Genomic DNA, 11,659 nt, shown 5'->3' on the forward strand with positions numbered 1-11,659 from the left:
TTTTTTAAATGTCAGAAATATTTATGTAAATTTTGAGTTGTTTATTTATTATTCTCACTTTAACAGATGAAAATAAACAAGTGACATGCGGAAAATTTCTGTTTTTCATTTAGTTACATAATAATTATGCACACTAATAGTTGCCCAATAATTATGCACACATATATATTGTCCTAAGCAAGCCAAAACCTCACTTTTACATTTTTATAGATTCAGCCATGAGGTTTAATAACATTTTGGATTGACTGAGAGCACTGTACTTGTTCAATAATAAAATGGGTTTGGATTAAAGCAGAAACCAAATATATATATCAGACAAAACACCTGGTCGTATCTGGTCACTGGGTCAGTGCAGGTGGTAGCAAATAACATCAGCCCACATAATCTGTTATTGACTAATGCAAATTTACATAATTTAGTTAAATAAGTAGTCTTGCTAAATTTGGATGTTGAATGGACATAACCAGCACACAGTTGTATGCAACTGATTACGTAGTGACGTCCACAGTGTTTACTGTGGGGATTTATCCACTAAGTAACATGTGACCTGAACCCCCTGCTGTCATGCTTGCCGGCTTTATATGCTCAGAAGAGCTGTTACTCTCTGAAGTTGGTCTGTGGTTTCACTGTTTTCTAGCTAATTTTTCATGTCTTGTGATACAACCTGGCATACAAACCTATGTAAACCTAAGGTCCATACCTAAGGTCCAAAAATGTTTAAAAAGTTAAAACAAGAAAAATAAATTTTAAATGTTCAAAGTATAAGATTTGGGCTGCCACTTTTAATGGCCATGAAATACTTTCACAGCTAAATCAAACAATGATGTATGAAATAAAATATAATGCTGACATAGTGCTTTGGCCCTGGCTCACAAGCTGTTTCATTTTTAATATGTAAAATGTTACACTCTGAAGGGAGAAACATTCCTACTAAAAACAAACTTCTGATCTGGAGCCTGATCAATTTCAATTAAATTGCAGCATGAAGCATCTAAAAGTCTCCATGAAATCACACCAACCCATACAGTGGAGTTTGATTAGTTTCAATGCATACACAACAACTCTGCCCTATTGAGCGCTAAGTTTGGGTGAATTATTGTGATTAAATTGGAGATGCTCCTCCTACCTGGGGCTCCCTGCCCAGACCGGCCCCTCCCCCCACAGCCATGACAGGCACGCCGGTCTGCGCGGAGACAAACTCCAGCATGGGTGCCAGTGGCGCACGGTTGGGTGGTGGTGGCTTCTCCTCCTCAAACACGAGGCCCTGCAGTGGCGTGGTGGCCAGCAGCTCGCACAGCTGGAGCAGCAGGCTGCCCGGGCTACTCTCATTCACTGCCAGCCAGATCACGTTAGCCGGCCCCCACGGTGTCATCACACTCTCGCCCACCTGGCCCGACCAAGCCCGGCCGCTCGGGCTGCTCAGGCCGCCTGACCCTGTGCCTCCGCCGCCACCCTGTCCAGCACCCGAGCCTGCTGCCGGGGTGCCGCTCACACCCCCAACCCCTATGCTCGTCTCCGGGAGGTGGGAGGAGCCAGAGTGGACCACAGCGATGTTGACGCCGCCCGAGGCCCCGCCCGAGTCCCTCTCTCTCTCCCGGGGTCGGAGCAACAGCGGGGGGGATGGCCGGGCCGGCCCAGTGCATGCCAGCACAGCCAATAAGAACGAGAGGGTGGGCCTCACCGCCATGATGAGGGCAGAGACGTGGGTGTGCAGGAAGCTTTGTTCAGATGACCTTGATGGAAAGAGAAGAAAGAGAAGGGAAAAGGGTTGTTAGGGCAAAGGAACAAACTGAAGAGTTAAGAAAAAAATTGACTGCAGTCATTAAAGTAAGCATAAGAGAGGAGGTATGGCATATTAAAAGAAATGTGTAGCGAGTCGTAGAGAGAGAGGGATGATGATGAGAGCGGTACAGAAAGAGATGATGAAGACTGCGGTAGACAGAAAGATGCAGCATAAAAATGGAAGTAAGCTAAACAAAAGGGGAACAGAAGCAGTCAAGACAAAGTCAATGGATCCCAATTAAGTGTCGGCCGTACACAGATAGATCAACCTGACAGGAGATCGTGAGTCCCAGCACATGGGCTCGCTACCATGAAGCCTACCCTCCCCAAGGTACATCAGAATTCATTGCGCCACCCCACCCCCCACAAGTGCTGACTCATGGTTCAGCTCCATCACCGGAGAAACGAGCCCCAAATCACAACTCACAATCAGCCAGGCTATAAAGCTTCTATATATGGTGTGGTAGGTCTTAAGGAATCCAAGAAATGAACGCAAAAATGAAAGCAAAGCGGTGAATCCAGAAGGGCTCGGGCTAGCCACAGTTTCCTTTGTGCTCGTACAGTAGCGAAGACGGATGGACCAAGAAGCAAATCCAAGATATGAACAGCAAAGTGAAGCACATGCAACTTCATGAATCATTTTTGAGTGAATCTGTGCACCAGCTACCAGTCCTCCCGATGCCTACACACACTCTCTTTAATTAACCTTCCACTAAACGCGTGCATGCACACAGACGAACTCTGCGGACTCACACAGAAAAATGGCACACACACACACACACATACACACACACAGAATATATTTTATCCAGACATCCTGATACTGCAAAACCACAGCCACAAATCATCCTCAGTCACACACATGCACACATTCATTTAGACTCAAAACCCAGAGCTCTGCTGCATGCATACACCAACACACACAGAAAAAATAGCCATATCTGTGTCTATTAATCATATTGGCAGCTTTTCAGAACTGGAGATGCTAATGTTGCAGCTTTGAACCAGAAGGCACCTGACGTCATAAATTCTCCCTCATCTGTCTCTCACTCCTTCTAATTTTGCTGGCTCAGTCCACCCTATTCTGACGTTGTGGAGTCATCAATGAGGGAAAAAAGAAGACATTCCTTAGAGGGTTTAAGACATCAGAAAGTAGCTTGAGCTGGAGCACGAGCGAAGCAGAAGTATCAAAAAGTAGGAAGAGGAGAAGAAATACATAAAAAAGCCAATCCAACAAGAGAGCAAGGGGAAGAGAGAGAGAAAGAGATACTGAGAAAAGGAGGAAGGAATGGAGAGATAAAGAATAAGACAGGGAGGGAAGGCGAGAGAAATAAAGAAAGTTAGAGAGTCAAGGAAGGAGAGAGAGAGCGATTAATGGAAAAGAGAGATAAATGAGAAAGAAAAAAATAAATAGAGTAAGAGGCAGAGAGTTTGAGAGAAATGGAAGGAAAGAGAAAAAGAGTTGAAAAGAGAAGGAAGAAGAGAGTTTTAGAGAGAGAGCAATAGCAAAGTCTGGAATGAAGGAAAGAGAGAGAGAAGAGAGAGAAGGGGAGGAAAGAGAGGGAGAAAGAAAGGGAGAAAGCGTTAGACAGGGAAGTACAAAAGGGAGAGCAGGACTGAAGCCAAAGGCTAATAATCTTTAAAAGAAAGCTTAATAAAGGATCTGGACAGAGGCTCAAATGAAGGCGCTTGAAAAGAAAAAAAATACCCTATCAGATCGCTGTTGCATTATTCAGTGCATTATTACTGCACTCATGTTGGCCTATGGGCAAAGACTGCAGTCAGGAGTGGTGCACATACACACCAAGGGATCTCCCACCAACTCTTACTGAAAAATTAACCAACAAAAACTACCGTCTGAATACAAAACGCAAACAGAAATCCCATCATTGCACCACCAAACGTTTCATGGCTGTAAAATTCAAAACGCAGAACATTTAGTCCCAAGAATATGACACATGCAATAAAAATGACCCAGGTAATATAAAAGTTCTGCTGAGACCACAGTCATGGATCTCTCCAGCAATGCTACTAATTTTCTGATGCTCACAAAGCTTCATAATCATGAAAAGCATGCTAGAGGGGCAGTGCAAGGAACATGAAACATCTGTTCATGATCATTAGATTGGAAACAGGGCTATGGAAGCACAAATCCACATATGCTCATCCTGAAGAGCCTGTGATGAACAAACAGAAAACATGACATCATACTGCGTCACATGATTGAGTCCGAGCTTCTCTCTCATTCGTATGGCCCAGATCTATTATGTATGCTGGAGCGCAACAGCTCTAGAGGAATTATTCACACCTTGCTCACAGTTATGCAGAGGACAGTATGGGCCATTCTGCTGAATCATGAATTAGCTCAAATGAATAGGGAGTAAGGGAATAGCAAGTACATCAGGTCCCGACCATACGGAGGGATATGAACCTGAACTACCAGGCTTTGGTCCTGCAGCTCATGTTTGGTTTCCATCAATAAGCAATTCTGTCAGATTCTGCTCGTTAGATGATCACTGGAATGTAAAGTCAGGTGCGCCTGTAGAGAACTGAAGCAAGAACTTCACGGCTCTCTGAAGGAACTTTTTTGTTCTCCAACTGGCCGCTATTACTAGTGAGTCGACAGACAGTGTGACGACAAACCAATCATGTTTGTATTAATATATGCCAGCTGATGCTGCTTGTCTTGTACCATCTTGCAGATCCTTGTGTGTGACACAAAGCATAATAGGCTGTGGTATATCTGCCTTGCTAACTGAAAAAGAGAAAAAGAATGTTGCCCTAACTATTTGCTTATTGACTAGCTCAATCCTTTTATGGTGGTTGATTCTGAGGTGCTAAAGTATTATTTTTGAAGGACCTGACTGGCTCATTTAAGAGATTGGCTGGCTCGGGGGACCTCTAGTGAGGGTCTCTACATCTAGATTGGTATTCCTGTGTGGTATTCCCATGGGATAGCCTTGATTCTACCACTTACTACCAGACAGAAAAGGATTGCTCCCAGGAACTGACACAAATAAGTTGGCCATAATAGCATGTTTTCCCGAAAAAGTTCACATGCACATTTGTTGACCCTCGAATTACCTTGAATTAATTCCCAAAGGGACAATGTGTTTCAGAATGTAGTTTCAGTCTCAGCAAATAACAATATGTCATCCTCTGCATTTTAAACTAGACCAGGTACTTAGCAGAACCCCTTGGTCTCTGAAGAGTAAGCCTTGGCTTGTGTGCCCTCATCTTTGAACAAATTTGCTTCTATAAACCGCTCCAAGAGCAAACAATGAATTAATTTGAGAACCCAACCCTCACAGGTATTTCGTCAGTGGTCTGACACAAAGACACAACCCCCTGATGTCTAAAACCTATGCGTCTTCTGATGATCTAGCAGTCAATAAATTACAGCATTACAAAGCATCGTGATCAAAATCCCAAATCAACTTTGAATCAGTGCTGGCTATAAATACTCTGCCTTTCCCTAACACATCTGTGAAAATATGTTTCTTTTATTGGCCTGTGTCTGGGAGGAAAGAAGGGCTAAGCAGATGGTCACTTGTTCGGATCACAGGTCCGCAGTGGCATATTGTTCCCCAGAGTGAGGGCCACTTATCCAAAATGACTCACACACACACACACACACAGTAAACACACACACACACACACACACACACACACACATACAGAGCGCTAATGTGGGCAGCCTCGTGCCACGCTTTAGCATACATCAGCATCTGAAAGGGCCACTGTAACCCTCCTTGCCTCCTCCCATGACTGCGTGCTATTGATTTAAGCCCCGCAGTATCACAGGCCCCCCAGTCACTGCCAGCAGTCTGGATCCCATCGGGCTGCTGGCCCTGCAGTTTCCTCTTTGTTGCTGATGCCGTCATAGCCATCTTGTACAGGAGCCACTGCTACACATGCAGGCAGATCAAAATGCCCACTCCGACGCTTGGTAATCTACAGCATCGGCACAGAGCTTAATTATGATGGCATTTACAGCATCTCATCTAGTGGCAAGCTCCATTTATCAGCGTCGCCTTGCAGCAAGTGTTTTTCACGTCTTTTGATGTCATGCGTTTTCCATATTTTGACATCATGCTATGCCCTTACTTTGATATCATACTTTACCTTCATTTTGGTGTCATACATTGTCCAATGGAGGGACTGCTTGCTACAGTCACAGGTGAGCTTGGTACAGTGCTGGAAACTTGGGTCTGAATGATTTCATCTGGTGCCACTTTTCAAAAGGTGTGTGAGCAAGATTACAGCATTTTCAAGCTGAGTTTGATAATGAAACTCCTTTTGCTATATCCTTCTCATCTTCAGTGTCAAATTATGAAGAAATGTCTGCAATGATGCCTTAGTCACTCTGACCTTCCACTTCCACTGTCCTCCGTGCACAATTACACTGGACATCCCTGTGCATCTGCGTATGCATATCTGCAACCCAGAGAGGTGCCTTAGAAAAATAACCACCTACACACCACTCCAGATGTCCAGAGGTGACACCAACATTTACAATGTAGATCTACAAAGGATCTGGTGATGTACAAATTTGCAACATACAGAAAATGTTACAGTGGTCTTTCTGTAAAAAAGAAAATTCATAGCAATGTCATATCTTACTCTAGCATGTGTAATACACAATACATCAACATCTATCCTTGCATGTTTCTTGTCATATCAAATGCCCTTAAATGACTTCATGCCCTAAAAAAATCAAATGGAAAAAAAAATGTAAATGAAAAAGAAGTTTATTCCATTTTCTGCAGATTTACAATAAAAAGTGAAGAATTCCTAAGTGAAGAATTTCTTTTAGCAATCTTTTAGCAACATGTTACACAGCATCTCATCAAAGAATCCTGTCAACACGTCTCCCCCCCCCCCCCCCAACTCCATATCTCTGAGTGACAGAATTTCCGACAACTAAACATGGCTTCCTCTCATTCATGTCTAGACTTGTCCCTGGACTGAGGAGCCTTGTACTACCCAACAGTGATGTGGCTTACATCCCAGTGTGCCCTTTTCATCCAGGCAACCCTGGGCATGCCTCAGCACACAAGTCCTCTCCCAGAGCACTTCCTAATCATTTCACTGCAATTTGTTTCCTGAAAGAAACACCATCATTATCTACTGACCGCAAATTGCCATTTCTCTATTTTATGTGCAACTGACAGAGTCATTTTTGTCATTTCATAAACATGTGCCTTCGTTCGGTCCATGATGCAGCTTTCTCCTCTCCCAACAGGATCAGTTAGCATTGCGTTTCAGTTTATTGCATTGCAGACGCACTGCTTCATGCATATTCTTTGCACACAAGTAATTTTGTGCCAGGCACACTGCGCAGGAGACCAGGCCAGTACACAACTGTGCCAAAAAAGAAAAAAAGATACAACATTGTACAGCACAAATACATTTGACCTGTACATAACTACATAATTCAGTTTACAGGAAGAATTTACTACATGCAGAGATTTACATTTAGCTGACACTTCTGTCCAAAGCAACTTACAATTATGACTGATTACAACTTGAGGGTCAAGGGCCTTGTTCAGGGTCCCCCAGTGGGAGCTTCACAGAGGTGTGGCTTGAACCAGCAACCTTCCAATTACAAGTCAAGTACCTTAACCACTGAGCTACCACTGCCCACTGCCCCTCTTAACTAACCCTAGTTCTGAATACACTGTGTTGTATCCATGTTCACACTGGCTGTACCTAAAATATTCAGCAGCATATGAAAAGTAATCAACAGGCATCACTGTGACCTTGCTTCAAATGTTCTTAACAATCCCTGATTTAAACAATCCCTGACAAATAAATTTAAGACACCACGAGAAGGGAGGGTTGGTTGGGGCCAAATATCTGTATGATTTTTTTGGGAAATTGTGGATCAGGAGAAAAGAAGGAGAAAAGAACATTGTGGAGAAAAGAAGGTGGGGGAGGACAGGAGAATAGAGAGTAAGAGTGGGGCAGCCTATGGAGAAAAGGATGGATGGAAGAAAATAGCATATGGGGAGGGAAGTGTAGAGAGGAAGAGAGAGGGAGTGAGATGGGCAGCGTGAAGAGTGTGAAAGATGAAGGACAGACACAAGGAGAGATAGGACAGGAGCAGATAGTCAGAGTCAGAAAAATGTCAGCCTGCTCAAAAAAGTACTTTGGCTTCCTCGTTATGTGTTCTCTGTGTTTCTCACTTGGCCTTAATCAGATTCGGTATTCCTGTTTCTTACAGCAGTTCCATCCTGAGCTAATGAGTTGATAGTTTGTAGGCTCAGAAATGGACTCTTAAAGAGTGCTGCTGGGAATGGACGTCCAGCCATACTCTCCAGGGTCCACTCCACTATGCAGATGGAGCTGGTACACTTCAACAGGGTCTGTTTCTGCATCGCCAGACTACAGTCACGAGCCACCCATCCAAACATGGGGGGGCACGCTGCAGGCTTGATGAAGCTAGAAGGTGAGTTTTCAAGTGGGGCGCACAGATCGGACAGTCAAGTTCACCTGCTGCACAGATAGGCTATCAGTGACTAAAGTGGGATGATTCATTTTGATAAAGGTTGGAGCCAATTTATGCACTTTAGGATATCAGCAGTGTTTATCTTTCAAGTATCCAGTGATGTAGAAGTCAAAATAGATGACTGTATGAAGAACTTGAATATTTTTGGTATGGAAAAAACATTTGAACATTAATTTATATTTTATAATTCTAATTCCAGTTTCACTAAAAGCATTAGAGGAAATGGAACATTCATTTAATCAACTTCTATCTGCCTCTCAGCACGACAAAAATGACAGAAAGAAATACGCATTATCCTGTGGTGCAGAGTTCTTTTATAATCAAAGGGGAACAGTTCTGCAGAATTACATTTATGAGGGCGTGCTAGATGTTGGTGAAATGAGTATCTTTTAAATGTGGATTTTGCAGAACACTACACTGAGACACCCAAAACTCTCATGTTAAGCTGGGCTATATGGCAAAAATATGATCATGATGTTATTTTTCCCATATTGATCAATATCGATTATTTAGCATGATATATCATTTCATAATGCTGTCAGCTTGAAGAACATCCTGCTAATCACTGAATATAGTTTATCATCAAAAACAGAATAATATAATGTAAACATTACCTGTGCAAACATGCTTTATGTGCCTTAAACTTTTTTTTTTTTTTAAGTAATATAAATTATGTACTGGTTTCACTGCTTTTGTTGTTTTGGTACAATAAGCCCAGCTGTGGACGGTCTAACACGGCCCACAATTTCACACTGTGGATGTGGTTGCTCAGTAAAAGATTTGTTGTTTTTCCCATCTTGGATTTCACCGACCAGTGACATATTCTGCAGGCTATCTTAATCTGTGCTTCACTGCATTTCACATATCCAAGCCACTTCCATATAACTGATATTGTAGTAACTTTTTTGTCAATACTTTCTTGGAGAATGTCATGAGTTCACTTTCACTTTCATGCCACTCACTGGTTCCACTCATTTTTTCCTAGTTTTCAGAGCTTTCTTCACTGCTGGTAGCTCAAATGATGCTTTGCAGCAGGAAATAGGCATGTACATTGATGTGCAACACAAAACTGACTGGGCTGTTGTCATATTTATTGCTGCTCTGTGATAGACTTTTACGTCTATACATATCAAATAAAAATATCAAAAGCTTATCTTCATTATCAACATAAATTTTATTGTGATCCTGTTTTGAGATTGTTTCATCACCCAGCACTACTGTCATGTGCTTCTAGAGAACCTCATCATAATATCATGATAATATATTATCAATTTACAAAAAAGGAACATCCTAAAGTTCCTTTTTTGGAAACTAATATTATATTATACCAACACATGGACGAGATTCATCCATAATATTTACACAAAAAACATCTAGGCCAGAATAATTGCTATGAAGTTATAGTTAAATATGTTTAACTCAGTGTAATAGCTCCAAAAATACATAACTTCTACAGAGACAACTACTAAACATGAACATAATGTAACTGCAATTAAACATAAACATTCAGTAATGCTCTGACCACAAACTAATCTTCCATTATATTTTTAATGGACGTAGGATAGGTGGTTTGTTCTATTAACTATTATGAATTATGAACTATGAATAATTCATGGCACAAAAATAGAAAAAATAAATCATAGAGCACAAAAGTGAATAATAATTTACAAGTGTTATAGAACATAACTATTTTAATTATCTATATTCCCCATCCAACTTTTACCAGAATTTAAAGACATTTGGTCTCTTGTCATATGTGCATCTTATATAGCCCTAGAAATGTTCAGTTAGGAAACATGGAGTAGAAAACATAATAGAGGCACCACATAAGGACCAATGATTATGAAGTAGGTTAAACTAAAGTAAATCCCAGTTACAAATTCCAGCTACATGGATGAGTCATGTTAGGTTAATTGTCACTTACACATGCATCAGCTATAACAGAACTGTCAAAGAAACAAGAGGCAACTAACAGCTTCAGTTGGGTATACCTGCATGGATTCCATAAGGACTGGATTGGGGATACCTCCATGGATTCCTGAAGGACTCCTTCATAAAAGGTTCATAAAATGTTATCGGATGTTTATCAGATGTTTATTGATAAATACTACCCCATTTTATATTTGCAGTATGCTGAACAACTGCATCAGCAAAGAGCAACAGTGGTTGCAAATTTAATCTAATTGATATTTTTTAAGATGCTAAAACAACCATAGAAAATATGACCACAGAATGGAATTTGTGATCCAGTTCAGAATATGACCACAATGGAATTTGTGATCCAGTTTAAAATATGACCACAGATGGAATTCAGTTTCAACAAAGATTTTTTTTGTTTTTTCAGAAAAATTTGACTTTATTGCAGGACCACTGTTCTGAAACTGCAACACAGATAGACATACTGCAGCACACATGCACACATAATTTGGTGTAAGGAACATACAAACTGGGCTGCAGAAAAGCCAATAAGGTGCGATATATCTCTATTGATTATTTTCTTATATGTATGCATTTACATATGGAAAACACAGAAGGGGTTTTGAAGACAAAGGGTAACCCTCCTCTCATTAGGTATTAATATGTTGTTAGTTTTGCACACACCCCTGTCCTTCCAGCTTTTATCTAAATAGTCTATGCCTGATCTATAAAAAATGAAAAAGCCCTTACTTCTGATCTCTGCTACTGTTTAGGCTCAGGGAATAGAAACAGTTTTCTGTTTGTTTTTTGTTTTCCCATTCATTTCTCATGCACAGATAATACCGTTAGCTACAGATATCATGAGGTATATATCTTAGATTCAACTTACATCTTACATTTAATCAGAGCTGTACGACATGCTGCCTTTAACAAGACTGTATGTATGTCAAATGTACTGGCTTAGATGCCACATAAATGTAGCTGTTTGTAAAGACAGACAGAGCTGCTGACAGCAGCTGTTGGCCCACACTCCTGGTTTATACATCAGCAAAGCCTCCCCTAGCAGTTTGACTGAAAATGTCTACCACAACCTTTTGGTTGTTAGATGAGAGCTAGCTGTTGTAATTTCTAACAAAATGTGAAAAACAAAGCAACATCCTACAGTTTAAATTACCCAAGGCCTTCAGTATGCATTAAACTGATGATGTTCCTGTAATATTTGATGTGTGCACATCAAAATAAAATTTATACTACATTCTGTAATTTATTTTTTTTTTTTAATATGCCAAAGTATGATAATACAAATAAATCTATCCCATGAATACAATGATCACTGGTCTGAATATTTTCCTCACAGAATCTACCTAGTGAGACTGCCTGATTCTAAAATAAATAAAACACTCCAGAATGGATATTATATCCATGCCATAATAAGGCTGCAATTCACTT

General features: G+C 41.0%; 1 protein-coding gene across 1 annotated transcript in view; it reads right to left on the minus strand.

The window, feature by feature from the left end:
* The window catches only part of grin2da (glutamate receptor, ionotropic, N-methyl D-aspartate 2D, a), a 45,087-nt gene extending 43,706 nt beyond the window's left edge, over nt 1-1,381 (minus strand). The window contains exon 1 of the mRNA XM_035529242.1: nt 1,127-1,381. Within this exon, the coding sequence (XP_035385135.1) occupies nt 1,127-1,372 (246 nt within the window). The 5' untranslated portion in view covers nt 1,373-1,381. The remainder of the gene's footprint in view (nt 1-1,126) is intronic.
* Between the last annotated feature and the right edge of the window lie 10,278 nt (nt 1,382-11,659).

Source organism: Electrophorus electricus, chromosome 8 (genome assembly GCF_013358815.1).
Source record: "Electrophorus electricus isolate fEleEle1 chromosome 8, fEleEle1.pri, whole genome shotgun sequence".
NCBI classification, from domain to species: domain Eukaryota; kingdom Metazoa; phylum Chordata; class Actinopteri; order Gymnotiformes; family Gymnotidae; genus Electrophorus; species Electrophorus electricus.